Source organism: Caretta caretta, chromosome 2 (assembly GCF_965140235.1).
Source record: "Caretta caretta isolate rCarCar2 chromosome 2, rCarCar1.hap1, whole genome shotgun sequence".
Classification (NCBI taxonomy): Eukaryota; Metazoa; Chordata; order Testudines; family Cheloniidae; genus Caretta; species Caretta caretta.
Window position 1 is genome coordinate 76,594,147 of NC_134207.1, and position 19,936 is coordinate 76,614,082.

Consider the following 19,936-nt stretch of genomic DNA (forward strand, 5'->3'; position numbering starts at 1 on the left):
CTGGGATGAGGCTTTTTTAATGTGTCCTAGCATTTTCTGTCTTATTTTTGGAGAAATATCAGACATCTTGATCCATTTTCGTGTGTCTCTTATTTTTAGAATGCCCATAGATGTCAATCAGACAGGTGTGGGTGGTCTTAGTAACCATAATTCATGTAACATGGTTAGTCTTCAGTAATTTGCAGGATACTCTTATTTGAAATTATTGCTAATCGATTGGATTTTGGCTGTTGCTAATTCACTGCACATACATTTTAGAGCTATGCATTACCTACATATCCAGTTCCAGATTTTGTAGAGTCATGTTTTGTAACTTTGCTAAAGTAAATATTTTTAAATAACCAGAGTGCTAAGATAGAGATTGATAAAGAATACTTTGTTTTATTTGCAGTTATGCCATATAATAGTGCCCATCACTGTGTTGTGGAAGTAGAAAACTTCTTGTTTGTTTTGGGAGGAGAAGACCAGTGGAACCCGAATGGTATGTACACAACATTAAAAGAGAGCATGCACAGATTCTAATCTATCACTTCAAGTGATGCAGTAGGCAGTGAATGATTCTGATCGAGTTATTGAACTGGTTAAGATCACTTATGTCCTAGCAGTGACATAATAAATATCTGGAGCTTTAGTTTCTCCACCACTCCTCAGGTCCCGTCCCTTGGGAAATGCCACAGGCATCAGAACAGACTCTTTCAAGTGAAGGCATCAGGCAGCAGCAGTTAAAAATTTTAACCCTCGTTTCCGGTTTCCTTCCAGTCATAATACAATAATGCTGTTGCAGTCAATGAATGCTCTCTTTCCAATGTCTAACCAGACACTTGCAGCTAAAGTTGTTAATGTGTTAATTATCTAGAGTCTCAAGACTCTTAAACTGGTCCTTTTTCTAGTCTCGTACAAAAGCTTTCCATATAGATTATGTGCTGCTACCTTCTTTTGATTTGATTACTTCATAAATTTACTGCAAAGAGAAATTAAACAATTTAACAGGCTTCTGAGCAAAGCAAAAGGAGAACACTGTGCTTTGCAAAATTCACAAAATTGTCAAGACATTGTTAGAAAGCTTGCACATGAAGGACGAGTTGTAGTTGTAGCAGTCTGTGTAACAGAGATAATTATGACTGAGAAACCATAAAACAGCTTGCAGGTACACATTTTTACTTTAAAACACCAGAAGATCCAGCTGAAATTACATATACTGCATATATTTTATTGTGAATGGCCCATTTCAGCATCTGCACTAAACCAAATTATAGAAAATTGTTACATCTGTTCACTTCCTAAAATCTGAGACAAACAATCCAGTCCACTCTATAAGCATATTTCCGGCGCAGTTCAAAACATCACTAAATGTCTTGAGAGATAAACCCTTCATCTCTGTTGTTGAATCTCCGATATTCTAAGCAGGAGCTTGTACATGTTGTTTCATTATGATTATTATTAGTATTGGGTAGTTCCCAGGCTCCCCGGGTGTTGTTTGGTGCTCCATTGTGCTAGGCGATGTACATACACAAAGTAAGAAACAGACCCTACACCAAAGTGTTTACAGTTAAGTAGTCAAGACAGACTAAAGGTTTGAGAAAGGAAGTATAAGTATTCACATTTTACAGATGGGGAAACTGGGATTAAGTGATTTGAGCAAGGTCCTACAGGAAGTCTGTGGCAGTGGCAGGAATTGAACCCAGCTTTCCTGACCAGATGGTCCACCAGTCCATCCTTCTTAATATCTTAAGTGCAAAGGCATCCAAATCAACTATTAGAGACTGAAGTTCATTCTGTTAGTTGAACACACTCCCCCTAGGAGTAAAACAACTTCCATGTAAGAAACTGGCTCACTGGATCAAGTTTTTCAAATTTTGTAAATACCAGATAAAAGCAGTGTGTGAACAGAATGGATCTGGGACAGGAGCACTACTGATATTGGTCATCACTGTACACATATACCACAATAGAGATGGATCTGATACATTACAAAAAATTGGACATGAATATCATCCACTATACGTTGTCCACTTATTTCTGGACTTCCTCTATACTCTATTTAGACTAAATAAAGCATGTCATCACAACACGCACTAGGCCCAATATCATTTACATTAAGGCCCTTTTATACAACTCTGGCAGTTTAAAGGAGAGTGGGGGCTAAAATGGGTGTGAATGTAACTGACCTGTCAGAGCAGTGTAAATGGTGTGTAGTGTAAATGAGAATTCATTGTTCGTTTCTTTGTTTATGTGAATCAAAATCGGGCCTTTATTGCTGCTTCTATGTTCATTGGATGGAGGTTCTCATAGGGATGAGAGAAACTAGGGGTAAGGGGCATACAACTTGGAACCTCTAGAGAGAGCACCTGGACCCTCCAGGACATATTTTGGACTTCTTATCTACCCTGGCAGCCTGAGAGCCATTGTGTCGTTTGCTGCCTCCTCTCATGGCTATGCAGTACCAGCCATGAAAGGGACTCGGTGGGGGTGAATGCTGCCAAGAGCAGCACTGGATATCTGTGGGATCTGTAAGGGAGTACATTGCAGAATGCAGCTACTCCCTGGCAACACCTAGCACTGCCTCGCAGAGCCCTGACTCTGCAGAATTGAGGCAGAAGGTCTTCTTGCAGGATTTGGGGGAGGGGGAACAAGCTACAGCTCCCATTCACCTTGCACAGATTTGCCTAATCTGACTCCCCCTGTGCTCACTTCACTGGACAGGAACAGCAGCCCCTTTATTTTCAAATGACGGTCAAAGTATCTACATAGTGAGAAATACTTCCTCACGTGCACTTCCAGGCTGATGTGCAAGCAAAGTGGTGCATGCAATTTTCTTTCAAACTGAATTCCAAGAATAAATTGGAGGATCCACATTAAAGCCTGTTGTGCTGGGCAGTTTGGAAACTCCTGTGCTAGCACCAATGCATAATGTGTTATGAAGTGTAGGACCACAAAATCAGAGGTGTGTAGAGTAACAACAGTTAAAAAGCTGTTATACCGCCAAGGAGTTCTGAGGGCATAATAAACTGTGAGATCTTTGGTGTGTAGTATCAATAGCAGCATTAGAACCATCCCAGAATTCAAGCTTGTATTCAGTACTTGCCCATGAACTGTTCTGTAAATCTACTTTTTATAATATAAATATATATAAACAGATTTTAAAAAAGACCTGGAATTAACATGATGTGTGCCTGCCTACTGCCAACCCAATTGCTTTTCTTGTATGTTGTATCTGTTGCCCCAATCTTCATCGTTTTTACAGATTGTAATCTCTTTGAGGCAGGGACCATGGGTGAAATCCTGGCCTCACTGAAGTCAATGGCTGAACTCCCATTGCCTTCAACAGGGCAGCATCTCACTCTCTCTTTTCAGATATATTTGTGTAGTACCCAGCAAAATGGGGCCTCAATCCTGATTTAGGGATATGCTGGATGTGGCAGAAAATACTGCACTTTTCAGCAGTCACCTACCACATCCAACTCTGCAAGCAACATGCTCACACAGAGTACAGAGGATAAATTTACCTCCAGAAGTAGAAAACAACATGTTCCTTTCTCTAAATCCTTGTAGAACACGTTCTTAAATTACAGATAAAAACTATGGCTGGACCATTGTTCTTATCTATGAGTTTGATGTTTACAAATGCATCCTGGGGTTTGTGTACAAAACAAGAGGCAAGGGGGACCAATCCTTTAGATGCTCTGACAATGTCAAATATTCACCTTGCAGAATACGCTCTGATCATTTATTTAACTGTGACGTATACGGTTGGGTTATCCTGCTGTCTTTTGGAGCCTCTAATTCAATTTTTTAGTCACACATACATAAACAAAGGTTTCTTTTTCAGAGACCCTCATGTGTTGAAGTCTCAGGTGTTACACAGAAATTGCAATACACTCTTTTGCTTCAGTCTTCTTGCTTTGATGTCAATCTGTATGTAAAATAAGGTGCAGTCTTAATATCATGAAGGCATGCATACAGTTCTGGGGTTTGACAGCAGGGATAAGCTAGTTAACTAGCTTATGTTGTTCATGTTTCTCATTTTAGCTAACACACTTGGAATAAGACTCTAAGAGTATATTCTCCCCCCAGTGCACACGTATAACTCCTGCTAACTTACACCGAAGGTGAATAGTAGAATAAAAATAAAATAGTGTAGCGGTCGCACAACATGTGTTAATGGTCTGTGTAACTCCTGGTTATTTAAACAATCTTTCTCACCCTGCTCCAAACAGAAATGAAGTGGAGAGGAAGGAAAGTACATGTTATTCCTGTGATTTTTCAAACTGCCACAAAGTACTCTAGTCATAAAAATGCCATGAAGAAGCCCCATCTTGAGCAATAATTTTCTGTTGTGTCATGACAAATTTATTTATGGTGGATTTGAAAATACCAGGACTTCTGTTTTTAAATACAAATTTCCAAGTTCTTATGACAGAAGAAAATAATATTCCTTATGTTTTTATTTATACCATTGATATTTGCTAACTCAAATACTGTAGTGCCCCATTTATTGAATAACAACATGTGCTGAGTTCATACATTGTTATAAAAAGGGGACTCTTTATAAAAATTGCCAACATGTGAAATATATTTGATATATTAAATGGTGATGTTAAGTACATGAAATAAAAGTTGAGTGTCAAAATAATCTATCTTTACAGGGAAACACAGTACAAACTTTGTCAGCCGATATGATCCCAGGTTTAACAGCTGGATACAACTTCCACCCATGCAAGAGAGGTAAAAACCTGCTACAAATTTTTCACTATTTCTTTTGTTGTCCTAAGAGGAGCTGAGGGTTGGCTTAATTCTGGGAAAAGGGAATGCTGTAGAATTAGTAAAGATGTTGAAGATAAAATCTCAGTGTACTGTTGTTTCTCTTTATGCTTCTAATTTTTTTTTGAAGCATTCCAAATTCAAAAATCGAGGGGCCAAATCCTGTAGTGCTAACTCTTGCAAAATTCCGATTAACTTCATGGGGGAGGGTTGCCTAAGTAAGGACTGCAGGGTTGCGTCCTTTTCTGAAGTCTCCAAAATGTGCTGCAGAGTTTGTCTTTTTCATTTTCTTAATGTTTGGTTGTCACCTCCAAGGCATGTTGCATGAGCCGAACGTCACAGAGAGTGTGCAGTAGGGACAGGACAGTTACAGTAGTGTCAGTTATAAACAACAGAAACATTGAGACCCCAGTCCTCCTCTGTGAGGATATATTTTTTTGCCACTGCAGCAGTTCAAAGATATTCTAAACTTGACTTAGCTGGCCAGAGCAGTCCCACTCTGTGATCTTGGTCTGCCAGCAGGAGTTGCTGGCAGGCTGCACAAATTAGAGCAGCATTTGTGCTACTCTTCTTTTGTACTGGAGAATGGCCTGGCACCAGAACAGCACCAGGATCAGAGGAATGTAAAGGTTCCTTAAACCTACCTCTGCACCATACCCCTGCATCCTATCCCTAGGGGGGGAAACCTCAGTGGAATGTTGTAGGTTTGAAAATAAATATCTGAAAGCCAGGAAATCTAAGTTTATACTTACGTTTTATGAAAAAAATTCAAAAGAGTATCCTCCAGTTCACCAAAATCTCTCCTCTTACACTTTGTACAAAGACCTGACCAGCTACCATTCCACCTTCCTAAGAGAATTCCCTAATTCCAGGTGCTGGAAATGTTACAACTCTGTTTACTCTTAACTATCTGCTGCAGTCAGGCTCCCTGCCTCTATGGACACCTTAAACTCTGCTAGGCAGTGTATACCATCACTATGGACATTAAGATGGCCACAGGTGAAACGTCAAACAATATAGGTTTTAAGAGAGCTCCAGCTGTAAGGGCTTCTAACCAATTTGCTAATAGTGACACTTAGAGCTGCGTGAATGATGGATTGTTTGGTTGCTGGCAATTAAAAAAAAATTTTTTTTAATGTAGTTTTTCTGGGTCCACCTGAAATAAAATTCTTTTAAAACTTTTCATCAAAACGAAAATTCAGGTGGACGGAATCATTTCAGATCAAACAAAACATTTTGCACTCATTTCCAGCAATTTGTGTATTTTTAATTTTTTAAAAAATAAAATAAAAGGAAATTTCAAAATGGAAAGTCATCTCTAATTGAAAAAACAAAAAGTTTTGTTTTGAAAAGGTTGAAATGAAACATTTCAGTATTTTTGGAAATTTTGTTTGTTTTCAATCAAAACAATCAAGTGAAATCAACATGAATCTGCATTTTTAGACGAAAAGTTTTGGTCAAAAAATTTCACCCAGCTCCAGTGGGTATCATACTTGTCATAGCCAAATACACTGTAGTTTGTCAGGATGTAAGGACAGAATCTGGACTGTTCTGGAGTACCTTAACACTGCATTTCCATGCTTACAAATATCTGGGATTCTTTTTTCTGCCTTTAAGGTTATTAGAACAGCCGTGTTCTATTAAGGGCTTCCCTCTTAAGCTATTTTTACACATACTATATTTTCAACTTTAACTCTACTTTAATAAGGGTTTGGTTTCTGGGAATTGTATGAAATTTAATACAGACAAACTAACAATTATGTGATGGGGTGTATAAACACTTTATGGGATCAGCAAGGATACTTTTTTGGCAGAAACACCTCATACACTGCAGCTAACACCATAATAGTCATGTAAGAAGTGCTTGGGTGTATGTAGATCAGCCAGTGAACTTAGAAATTGGCTACTATTCTTAGGGAATTTGAAGTAAGTCTGATCTAAATCCTCACTAGATCTTACGGGAGCAAAAGCCCTGTAAAGAGGATGGGCAGGATGTCCTCTCTTACATGCTTATCCAGACTTAAGGAATGGCAGCAAGTGAGGCTTATTTCGATTAGAAAAGAGGCTCCTCACAACTCAGAAAGAAGAAGGGTGGAGGGGGGAAGGGAGACAATAGTAGGACATGTGATGGCCAGCTCAGTAGCACTAGAAACAGTGGAGAAAGTTTATATTTGTGTGTGCATTAGTGTGACCTTCACTTTGTGTGTTGTGTCAAACAATATGCCTGGTGGGTCTGTGCTATACTCATTTTATTTGTGATATAGAAGAGAGTGAAATAAACTACAGATGATCAGAAGAGGTGATGTTTGGATCTCGATTAGGTATGGGTTTCAGATTTGAACCATCTGAAAACTTGAAGCTGTTCCTTGGCCTCAAGATTCTGGATTTGACCCATCTCTTCAACAAACCCGGAGAGTATTTTCTTTGCTAGTTATCCCAGTGGTAGAGTGTAGTAATTCCATACTACAAAAAGAACAAGAGTACTTGTGGCACCTTAGAGACTAACAAATTTATCTGAGCATGAGCTTTCGTGGGCTACAGCCCACTTCATCAGATGCATAGAATGGAACATATAGTAAGAAGATATATATATTCCACCTTTTCATGTTCTCTGTATGTATATATATCTTCTTACTATGTGTTCCATTGTATGCATCTGACGAAGTGGGCTGTAGCTCACAAAAGCTCATGCTCAAATAAATTTGGTAGTCTCTAAGGTGCCACAAGTACTCCTGTTCTTTTTGCGGATACAGACTAACACGGCTGCTACTCTGAAACCTAACATACTATAGATGCTTTTAGGGCCTGATACAGCATCCATGGAAGTCATTTGGAAGACTGCCATTTGCTTCAATGGGCATTGGATCAAAGCCCCTAGTGAAAGTCAGCTTTAGTATCTGGTGGGTTTCTACCAAGAACTAGAAATCCTCTGAAGCCTTGTGACTGCTCAGCATTTCCCCATTACTCTGCCTGGTGATAAATCACTGTTCAAAATGGTTAGTAACTTAAAATATTACAAAATTTTGTTGTAATGTTCTAATCATAATAGTTCCTTTTGCTGGGGGGCTTTAGAATGAGACAATTAACCTTCACCCCTTCTACTCAGGATACATAATTCAGGCAGTGGTCAGTTATCTCTGGATAGAGCCTCTAAGGATGGGGAATTTGCTGAAAAATGTGATTAGGAATTTCTTTAAAATGTGTAATGTTACTTCCTAGCCTGTAATGACTTCCTCAGAGGTGTTACAGCATTTTGCATCAAGGTCTAACATGACAGTTTTTAGGAGACAATATATCTAATTACAAAACTGTAAAGCAATCCCACCTCCACTCCTTACTCATACAAAATGCCTGGTAAAGTCAACAGACAGACTAGGTGGGTGAGGTAATACTTTTTATTGGACCAACTTCTGCTGGTGAGAGAGCTTTTGAGCTTACACAGTGCTCTTCTTCAAAGTCAATACGCTTTTTTTCCCAAGTAAGGAGTGCAGGATTAAGCCCTATGTCTGTTGGCACAATGCAGGCACCATTGACAATACAGTCTGTTTAGTGGATCCTTTTGACTCATTATGGTCCATAAAGTCAAGACCTATGAAGGGATTTTAGTCTGAGACTAATCAACCAGATTAACTATAATGGTTCCTTTAAAATGCCTGTCTGGTAAATGTGGGTCTTGTGCACATGCAGTAAATTCTTAAATTAAAAATCTGTGTAAAATCTGTGACAGATGAACTTTTATCTCATATGCTGAAATCCATATTAGACTGATTTTATTTTTGAGTTATAAAAAAATATTCAAATATCTAATTCCCGTTGTGGACTCAATGCCACAGCAGCATGTTTTGCTTTTTCTTTAAAGCCAATTATTTTGTGCAGTTTGCTTGAGTTAATACTTAATATTTATTGTGTATAACACTTTATGAGAATATTAAATAACTTGTTAGATATTACATTAAGTAAAAATTGATCAGTCCTGCCTTCTTACTCCATCCAGTAACGGTAGATGAACCAATATTCTGGTCCAAGCACAATGGGGTACTTTTTGAAGAGCATTGCATTTAAACTAATAAGGCCATTAAAAGGAAATATCATTATAGCAGTCATATTGCCCAACCTATGGAATTCACTGCTGCTAAATGTCAGACTCAAATGATATTCCTAGATCTGAAGAGAAACCATCGAGTAGTTTCAGTCCAGAATTACAGGTTACAAAACTTGTATCATTCAAAACATTTCCATGATATTTGAATTTTTTCAGTTAAAAGCTTTTATTTAAAGATTCCTCTGCATTGTTTATAACCTAAAAAATACAACATTGTACCAGTGCTTGAGAAACAGAAAGTGAAGCTGTCTGGAAACTGCCAGCCTTGTTTTACTGTCCAAAGCCAAGTGAAATGAGAAAGTAAACAGTATTTTGGAGACAAATAAAGTAATTTAAAAATAATTTTAATCTATGGATTTATTAGTAAGTAAACTAAACGTAAGAAAAAAAAACCTTTTCCTCCAAAAATAATCTGATAGTATTCTTTTAAAAGATCCAGACTTTCTTATGACCACTAATAACATTAGTAGCTATTCAACCTAAGATTGGTTATCAGATTTAATGTTTCATTGCCTGTGAGGATCAGGAAGGAATTTTGTCCTCCTTTCTCATGTACAGCATTGTAAAATGTAGCTAAGTTCATTATGGGGTCTTTTTCACTGTCTACTGAAGCATCAGGTATTGGCTACTGCTGGTGGCAAAATGCAGGACCAATACTCTGATCCACAAAAAGAGTCCAGTATAATTTTTCTTACTAGAGTGGACAGTCTCTTCCCAGTTTTGCTGGGGGGAAATTCCTACGGCTGAGACTTTTCATATTATATTGTAGTCTGGAGCACATTTTACAGCAATTAAAAGACTTTTAACTATGCACTGCTTTTACACAGTGCTCTTATAAAGTATTTTGTGGAGAAAAAAGATGAGGGAAACTTGAAATCCTTGCCGTTGGAGTTTCTGCATATATATATATATATATATATACACACACACACAAACACACACACATTTAATCAGAAGACTGAAGCACGCGTTTTTATTTTTGCTCCTAACAGTGACACTCTGTGGATGAAACTAGGAGTACACATACAGGACAATATTAAGATTTATTTATTTTTTGTTAAAATAGTAAGATCTGCCACTTGTAACTAGTGCTGTATATTGAGACTGAACAAAAGTTAAAGAGACTGCCAATTATGTAGATGTTTATATTATTGATGTCAAATTGTAATGTCTAAGCACCTTGTGTTTTGCTGACACTATGTAAATAACTAATTCACATACACACTTTTGCACAAAGAAAGTTGTTCATTAAGATATACTTTACATTTTATTGGACAATCACATGCCTCCTACATCTAGTAAATATTGTGCAGGCCACCAAAGCTATCATATAGAAGGAGGATGTAAAATATTTTTGGCAACAAAAACATATAATTTATAAGTTGCCACATACTAAAATGGCTATGATTATTAACAAAATATTAAATATATACCAAAAGGCAACATGGCCCAATAAATTTCCATAAACTCCAAAACTGGCAACAAACCCTCAATAACCCACCCCCCACCATACAGTCCGACCATACTCACAAAAAAAGTGTCTTAGCTGAATGTAGCTATGTAGGAAAACAATAGGGGACGTAGATTTTATTAAAATGTCCTGTAAATAGCCAGTACTAAGAAAAGACGGGAGAGTCAAGTTTATAAATGTTTAGTTAACCGGTCTGAGAATAAACTGATAGGGTACAAAATGTGTATGATGTGCTACCTGATAATGCAGAGGATACATGGCAGCAACTTCTAGCTGACCACTGATTGATGGATGAAATGGTCATAATTTATTTTAACAGCTCTTGCTGAGGCCAGGAGCTATGTCCAGAGCCATTCCTCAGCCATCTTCTGCTGTGTTCTCTTTTGGTATTAGCTGTGAGCCTTGTTCCCTCTGATAGCATTGCCATTCCTGTAGTATTTAGGTCTTGCACCTAAGAGCTTGATCCTGTATGTTTGAGGTTGCCCATGTACCCACAAGATAAAAATAAAAGGCAGCACAGAAAGTTTAGAACAACCCAATTCCTCATAAGCAAGAGCCCTGCTTCCTGGGCACCAAATCTCTCCTGCCTCATAGTAAGAATAAGGTCATGGTTGGAAGCAGCTAGACCGCATCAGACTTGGTCATTCTACTCCCTTGACCGACTCTGCAAGGGAGTGGCAACACATGATTTAACATTTCAGTTCAGTGTGGAGTATTATGCCTACTGTTTAGCCTTACTAACATCCACACATAGCCTCAGCTCATCTTGTGCTCACTGCTTTGCTCCTTGCAAAGACTTGCAGGATCAAGGCCTAAGTAAAACTTGACAATCCGTGTGATGCCTTAAGGAACTTTATTTTGTGATTCAGAAGACTGGCTGTGTAATAGACAAAGGCTCCCCTTTTCAAACTTGGTTGCTTAGATATCAATTTAGGTGTCTTATATTAGCTACGCAAATTTGAAAAATTTGTCCAGTTGCTTTCTATAGATGCTACACTCGCAAGTTATGAATTGGATATAGTATGTCAGTTATCCTGAGTAATTAGAACTGTACCTTGTAGTGTCTAAAACACCAGTATCAGTCTGGGGGATTCCCTTGGGAACGTTGCAAAAGTAAAGATTGGAGGATTGGGCCCTCTAAGTCTTATCATCTAAACTATGTGCTAGTCCTAATGTACAGCTATTCAGCGCTGCTTTTTTCTTCCTCATACTGATGCTTTTTACAACTAAAGGGCCTGATGTTGCCATTCTTACTCTGGGAAATCTCCCATTAACATCAGGAGAGTCTTCCATAAGTAAGGATTGGCCCAAACTAGGAAAATCTCAAAAGACCTCCAATACTCTATTTTTATTTCTGTGGTAAACACTTAACATTAATTTTGAAGGACCCAGGAAAGCAAACTGTAGGAAAAGTTCTGTCAGCACACAGCCCTGACCAGAAACAATGATTAGCTTCCTGTGTACCTGAGTTGCATGTGATTCCACACAGATAGCTAAAACTTGTTCGGAGTTAGTTACTTGGATCTTTGTGAGTTAAAGGGCAGAAATGTAATACCGTGCCTAGCTTAAGGAAAGTTGTTCTATTTGCAGTACTGCAGAAAGAAGAAAAAAAGGATAATTGAAGAAAAATTTTGATGATGTGGTTCTCTTAGTAAATTGGGAACAATGACCCTTGAAGGACCATAAAGAAAGTGAATGTCAAGATAATTTATTATTGTTACATTATCTACCTCATTTTTCACTTTGTCTTACTAAGTTGTTATATCCTTACAAAGTACCAAATGCCCCAAACATTAATAAGCACCTTTTTATCCTTCCGTGGCGTTAAAAGCAACAAACAGCTTTGGAGAAAAAGGTATTCCTCACCAGATGTATGTGTGTTAATTGTTTTGACACGAAAAACAAAGTATTCATTTGATGCAGAGCACATATTTCATAGCAAACCAGATCCAATCTTTAAATGGCCCTAAACATTTGAAACCTACAGACACTCCTTTTTGAAGTAGAACTTGAAGTAGCAGCTAATTTAGTTCAAAGAGTAGAACGAAAGAATTGTCTTAGTAACTAATTGGATTATGATTTTTATTTATTGATTTATTTACTCTAGGAGAGCCAGTTTCTATGCATGTCGGCTTGATAAGAACTTGTATGTGATTGGTGGAAGAAATGAAGCTGGCTACTTGTCCAGCGTGGAATGCTATAATTTAGAGACAAACGAATGGCGTTATGTATCTTCTTTACCGCAACCTTTAGCAGCGCATGCAGGAGCAGTGCACAATGGCAAGATATATATTTCAGGCAAGTCTCTTTTCCAATTACTGCTACATACAAAACTTCACAGGCAAATTCTTGTTGCAAGGCAACATCTTTATTTACATTTAATTAATGAAGGTATTTTTCCTTTGTAGGGGGTGTTCATAATGGAGAATATGTCCCCTGGCTGTACTGCTATGACCCTGTAATGGACGTCTGGGCCCGAAAACAAGACATGAACACAAAGCGAGCTATCCACACTTTGGCTGTAATGAATGATCGACTGTATGCAATTGGAGGAAACCATTTGAAAGGTCACCTTTTTATAGCAAAACAACATTTCAATGTCCTGTCTCTGGACAGAGGGCATTTCTGTTAGCTAGTCATTGTTAAACTAAGTTTAAAAACCCTGAAACACAATTTAACGGGATGCTTGAGCCAGCAGTTTTAAAAACATCTTATGCAAATTATTTCAAAATTATAACAGTACATTAAATATATGAGTAATGAATGCTTTGGATAATAAAAAAAAACAGGAGCTTCCATTACTCAAAAGCATGGACAATTTGTCATTACCATGAATTCAGTGAAACAAACAGACTATTCTTTGGCCCAAATGTAACAGCAATATTTCCCTCCTAATCATTTTCTAAGATGTGAAGTAAGAGTTTTATTCAGAGCTGCACAGAGAAACAAACCCTTGGTTTAATGAAAAACCATCCATTAACTATTAGGACTAGAGACTTAAAATCCCTTTTTAATATTAAATGTAGCCTGTGAATTTTAATTCTTTATTAATTCTATTTAAAGGTTTCTTGTTTTCATCTTTTAAAAGCTTTTCTTTAATGACTAGTGTATAGGCATCCAGTGTTCTTTTTTCAATACATACATGCCACTCCCATTAATGTTAAAAGGATGCTGTCTAATCTAGACAGTTTAAAAAATGAGTTTAAAGAAGTTTCATGCACCTCTCCTGCCCCTGTGTCTGCCTGACAATGTCTGTCATTTTATAATCAAATGTGTTTGTTTTGTCTCCCCTGTTGCAGCATGAAAGAGCCACACAGACAAAAGGGGAAACTAACTGACAATGCAGGAGAAGCAATGAAAATGACTATGGGTAAAATTTTCAAAAGTGCCTAAATGACTTAGGAGCCTAAGTCCCAATGAGACACTTGGGGTATGTCTGCATTACAAGTGAAGGTATGATTGTAGCATGCATAGCTTTAATCAAGCTAATATGGAAAAAATAGAGCTATGTGTACACTATGAGCGAGGAGTGGGATTCCCCTGCTTGTTTACACATACTCAAGTTACCTGTCATCGAAATAGTGTGAGTATAAAATAGCAATATAGCCACAATAGCATGGGCTGCAGAAGCACAGCTGAGCCATGCCAACTACATACCCACCCGTTTTAGCATGTGTATATGAGCAGGGGAATTGCATCACTAGGTTGTAGTGTAAATGTAGCATAACAGTGTAGACATACAAAATTTCACAGGCAAATTGCTGTTGCAAGGCGATATCTTCATTTACATTTCATTAATGAAGGTATATTTCCTTTGTAAGGGGAGTTCATGATTGAGCATATGTCCCCTGGCTGTACTGCTATGACCCGGTTATGGACAACCCTGTTATGATGACGCAAGCTTCAGCATGGCTAGCAACAAGAGTACAGTCCCTGTAGGGAGCTTGGGTACATACTCTGGTTGCTAGCCTGTGCTAAGGCCCATGCCACTCCATCTACACTGCTATTGTTACATGTGCTAGCTAGATTAATGTCAACAAGGGTATGACTACCTGTGATACAATCATATCTTTGTTTGTAAACATAGCCTCATGCACTTTGGAAAATTTTCCCCTGTATTCATAGTTGGCTGAAGCACCTTAGCTGGTACATATAGGGACCATAGGGAAGCATAAAGTCCTCTCAGTAAATAGCATTGTGGCAGATAGTGCCTCTATGCCAAGTGCAGAACTGGTTTAGCCAGTTTTGTGCAGCCTACAGGAGCATTTCAAGGTGGGACAGGCCAAAAGAAAGAAGGAGTAGAAGCTATCTGTATACTGCACGCCTGAAAAGGCCACTTTTAGGTGCCAAGTTTGAAAATATTAGTCTTTTGAGTTCTTTGAAATGTTGCTCTTTGAAACAGTTCTACACTAAAAAGTGAGGTTGACCCTGCTACTTTTGTCGGGGATGTGAGACCCTGAGAGACGTAGTTAAGCCAATCTAACCCCTGGTGTAGACAGCACTAGGTTGATGGAAGAAGTCTTCTGCCAATCTAGCTACTGCCTCTCAGGGAGGTGGATTAACTACAGTGATGGGAGCATCCGTGCTGTCGCTGTCATGTCTACACAAGCGCTGAAGCTGCTCATCTTAGTCTTATTCCCACAGAGCTCCACCATTCTTTTTTCTATTGGAATAACAAAATTAAGAGGTATGTAAAAACTGGAAATGTTCTCCTCTTCATTTCTTCTTCTAGGCTCTATTTTGTCCTTCCCTGCAACAGAGAAAAGCAATAAGTAAAGGGACTTATTTACTGCATCTTATTTACTGCAACACTATGTACATTTAACTAAAGAGAGTGCATTTCCATATTTTTCATATTGCTCCCAGAAGTCCTTCTGCATTGGACTCTTAATGTTTTATAAATAGAGGGTCAGATCCTCAGTTTAATAAATAGAGGGTACCATTAGACTAGCACGGATATATACCAGCTAAGGATTCGGCCTTAAGATCTGGCCTACTCAATGTGGGGGTTGTAAACAACGTGCTTTGTGTTCCCTGACTCATATGTTCCATATAGTAGCAAAATGTTGATTAAAGTATATTAAAGTTGATTAAATGTATATTAAAGTATATTAAATGTTGATTAAAGTACATTTGAACATGTGCTGATTAAAATTAAATGGAACTGTAATACACAGTTTAGTAAGGTCTCTTTACTCAGGAAGTTGTGACCAGAGTTCTGGTCACATGCTTCAGCCATGGCTGAGTTGCTCTCTGTTGTGGGGTATTTGCCATCTTTGCTACCAAAATGCAGTCTGTTGTTTTGAGAAAGAATTCTTTGGAAAACATTTCTTCTTATTTGCCCTGTGATGAGGAGCTCAAAGAAGAACTGTAAGCGAAGGGATGGGAGAGTGGATTGTAGTGTGGATTCTTCAACAAATACTGCATTGACTTGGGGTAGTAAAGAACTCTTTTATGAAGCTGGATCTCTACTAATGTCAGTGTCTTTACCTCATCATAACTAATTGTGGGTATAACTACAATTTTTAGGGGTGGGGATCTTTGACAGATTCTGCGCGCACTGGATTGGCCTCATTATGGTCCCTTGAAAATTCTGCTGTGATACAAAATCATTTCATCACACCTGTTCGTTCCTGACATAAACTAATAATTTTGCAAGCATCATTGTTATGGGCTACCCATATCACCAAATGCCCTTTCACAGAAAGTCTTAAATTCTCCTTCTCTTTTCTGTTTTCTGTTCCCTTTGATGAGAAAGAAGATAGAAATATAAAACAGATCATCTTGCTGTAATTTTATTGCAATGTTCCTAAGAACAAAATTGTTTGGGCTCTCTTGAGATTTAAGGTATTTGATAAGAGGAAATGTTGTCTAAAGGATAGCACATGTAATGGGAGCATGGACTCCTGTTTTCTATTTCTAGCTGATCAACTCAATACCTGTGTGAACTTGGCAAATCATTTAATGTCTCTGGGCCTCAATTTACCCATCTGTAAAGTGGCAGTAATACAGTTTACCTCAGAGGGGCATTATGAGAATGATAGAATCATAATAGACTCCACAATCTAGACTGTAAGATGGTGCCAATTCTAAACCACATTTTGACCCCTTCTAAAAAATTCAGACTTGATCTCTGAAAGAAGAGAAGTTATTGTTGCCAGTCTAACAAGCTGTTATCAAAAAAGAGTGGATTTACACTTTAAAAAAATTATTCTAACTTCTTTTGTCCACTCATAACTCAAAATGGCTTAACGTGAAGATCTCAGAATTGTGTGATGCATTGAGCCGCAATGAAAGCTGGAGCACAGATCTAGTTTTGCCTTTTTTGAGTACCTAATTCTTTGTTTACATATATATTGTCCGTAGGCTTCCACATACGGATCTTAATTCTCCCATTGTGCTTGTATCTTTGTGCTACCATTCCGATTTGATGGAGTTTTACAATATCTTTGCATCTACTTTGCACAATTGTAAATGATTCCACAAGGCAGTGGAGAATCAATCTCAGAGAACCTAGATGCCTCAGATCTCCTTGACAATCTGGATACAGACCTGCAATTGGCACAAGTACAACAGTGGTGGTGGCATTGGTAGGTGTTCTTCTCTTGACAAGAGCGGTATCATAAGACTTCTCTTATGTGGCTTCTTCATTCTTTCCTTACTGAGCATTCCCTGATGGTAACTTCAAGCAATTACTCATCATCTCTAAGGGAGCTCATATGTGGTGTTCCACAGGGCTCCATCTTGTCTCCCTCCCTGTTTCCATTCTTGTGTATGGGGCCAGTAGGAGGGTTAATGAGGAGGCATGGGCTGCAGTATGTTCATTTTGTTGATGATACCCATCTCTCCTTCGCTATCTTGTCTGATCCAGCCAGTGCTATTGCATGCTTTACTCAATGTCTGGGTGAGATTGGGGCATGGATGAGGTCTCACTGGCTGAGATCAATGCCGATAAGACTGAGGTGATACTGGTTGGTTGCAGGAAGCAACGAGAGAGAGAGAGAGAGAGAGAACGCGCGTTTATATCTACCTCTTGCTTGGAAGACTTGTACCCACCTTTTCACAATCTGGGGGCGTCGTTGCATCCCAGCTGCTGTTTAATGATTTTATAGCAGCAGTGACCAGGATGGCTTTTTTCCATCTCAGTCAGGAGAGGGTGACCATTCTTTTTGTGGATTTGGTCTGTGTCACCATAATCCATGTCTTTGTCCCTTCATGACTGCTGCAATGCACTAATGAGGCTACACCTTAAATCAGCGGGAAACTGAAGCTTGTTCAGAATATGGCAGCCTGCTTATTAAGCAGAATATCATTCTGGAAGCATATGACACCAGTGCTTCTGCATTGCCTATCTGTGGTTTCTGGGTGAGGTTTAAGATGTTGATTATGAATGACAGAATCCTAAATGGCTTGGAACCTGTCTACTTTAGGGATAGCTTCTCACCATGCATTATTGCTGCAGAAGAAGTCAGCATTGATGCGCAAGCTGGAACCCCATCTATATAAAATAGTAGCTACTAGCAAGACATTCTACTTGAGGAAATCTAAACTTTGAAACTTATTCCCCATCCCATGTTTGTCCAGAATAGCTTGGATCTGTTGATCTTCAGGGAACACTGCCCCCACTTCTGGGGTAGGATAATTGGTTAGTGAGGAGGAATATTGCTTGGGGGTCTGCTTTCATCATTTCTTAACTTGGGGTCTGCTTTCATCATTTCTTAGTTACTTTCTAGTTTGGGATGAAGAGAAGCCTCTGGTTTGGTTCTGTTTGTTATGCAGTTGTATTTTTGATTCATGACAGAGGCCCGGGAGTCCTTGGGTTAGGTGCTTTTTAAAGAGTTAGTATAAATTGAAATAGTTAAAGAAATAAACATTGGAGGAGTTTGCTTACATATCTGTATATTGGGGTAAGATTTTTCATCATTCTTTTCTAAAATGACTTTTTCTAAACTTACTAGTGTTAGGAAGAAATAGAAAAATTTTATTTTTATTTTTTTTTAATAATAGAGAAATTTCCTCATTAAAAAGATTTATTGAGAAAGTGCTAAGGCTCTATCTAAATATTTATTAATTTAAAACAGTTGTTGTAAATAAAATATTTTTAAAAAGCAAAAACTCCAAACATCTGAAGTCAGGAAGTTCTAAGTTAAGGTTTAAAAACAAACAACTGAAAATTAAGAAATTTTAGTTTTTCAAAAACCTAAACACTGGAAAGTCTCAAAATACTCAGAACATTTTCCATCACTAGCTTTATCTTTCTGTCCCTTTACCCTCACTCCTCCAGTTATAGGTGGAAGACCCTCACTAGTGGCCATATGGAATAAATGCCAGTTTTCCCTGAATAACTTAGATTGTTGCATTATGATAGCATCTGCAGGTATCCTGCTGGCCTGTATCAAGTATAGGTATATTTTAGGCTTTTATTGTAAGGGTAGGCTATTTGGAGTCTTTCATCATACAATCAGGGTGGATGTGGAAAAAGCTGACCTCTGGTTTTGGTGGCATGGGGCTTCTGAACTATATAAGTAAGGTTAATAGCGTAAAATTGGGCTCCATCTATAGTTGTTGTGCGTGGCCTATTGGTGGAGGGTAATGTAAGACAATGCGGTCGCAGGCCTATGGGAGATCTCTGTGATGGGGAGTGGATAGTTTTGTAACTCATAGGCCAGTACGGTATCTTTATTCCTGGATAGTAGGTGATCGTGGAAATTAAATGCAGGATAGTGGTTGGAGAGTTAAGGCTGGTATTGGAACTGTTACTGTGTATTTTCACACTTTTTAAAAATAGGTATGGGCCCAAACCAAAACACTGCATACAAATTCACCGCAGAATTTCAGATCCAGACTTTGCACCTCAGGCATATATCTTTCATATATATATTTCAAAAATATGACTTTCATATTTTTTAGAAAATTCCTATTAACTATTACCATTCATCAGGTACCTATTAGAGGTGGCTGCAGTTGTTCTTTATAAATAAATGTGCCTTTTAAAAAGGATCTAGAAACTTAAAGAAGCCTGCTTTAAGTTATTTTTTAAATATTTTATTCAGGTTTCTCCCATCTTGATGTCATGCTTGTGGAATGCTATGATCCAAAAGGTGACCAGTGGAATATTCTTCAGACTCCTATTTTGGAAGGTCGCAGTGGCCCTGGATGCGCAGTTCTTGATGACAGTATTTACCTTGTTGGAGGCTACAGCTGGAGTATGGTGTGTACCTGTTTTCTGAAAATGGCTCCTGAGGCAGTTTTTAGTTACTGTCTGAAAAAAGTTGTGCCTGTTCTTTTTTTCTTCTAAAAAATGCTGAAAATATAAATCAAGGGCTGTCAGAATCTTGGATGCATTGAAAATGTTCTTAAGGCTGATTTACAGCTTGGTTAGTAAAGCTGGCATTACTTATTGATTTTCTGATGGAAATAATCTTATTTCATTTCCAATTTTATTTTATTATGAAAATATAGATTAAGGGCTGAGTCCCAGATTTTTAAAGTTATATAGGTTTTGCTCCACTTAGTGTTGCACTGCCAAACTGACTTAGGAGCCTACGCCTCATTTACAGAAGTGATTTAGGCAATTAGGACATTAACCAACAGTGGGATTT

The 19,936-nt window shown here is 38.2% G+C and overlaps 1 protein-coding gene across 2 annotated transcripts in view; it reads left to right on the top strand.

Moving 5' to 3' along the window:
- KLHL14 (kelch like family member 14) overlaps positions 1-19,936 on the top strand; it is an 84,959-nt gene that overhangs the window by 53,288 nt on the left and 11,735 nt on the right. For both annotated transcript variants that reach the window (XM_048840553.2, XM_048840552.2), the window contains exons 4-8: positions 392-481; positions 4,647-4,725; positions 12,442-12,632; positions 12,743-12,901; positions 19,388-19,545. In XM_048840553.2, coding sequence (XP_048696510.1) covers positions 392-481; positions 4,647-4,725; positions 12,442-12,632; positions 12,743-12,901; positions 19,388-19,545 — 677 coding nt within the window. The remainder of the gene's footprint in view (positions 1-391; positions 482-4,646; positions 4,726-12,441; positions 12,633-12,742; positions 12,902-19,387; positions 19,546-19,936) is intronic.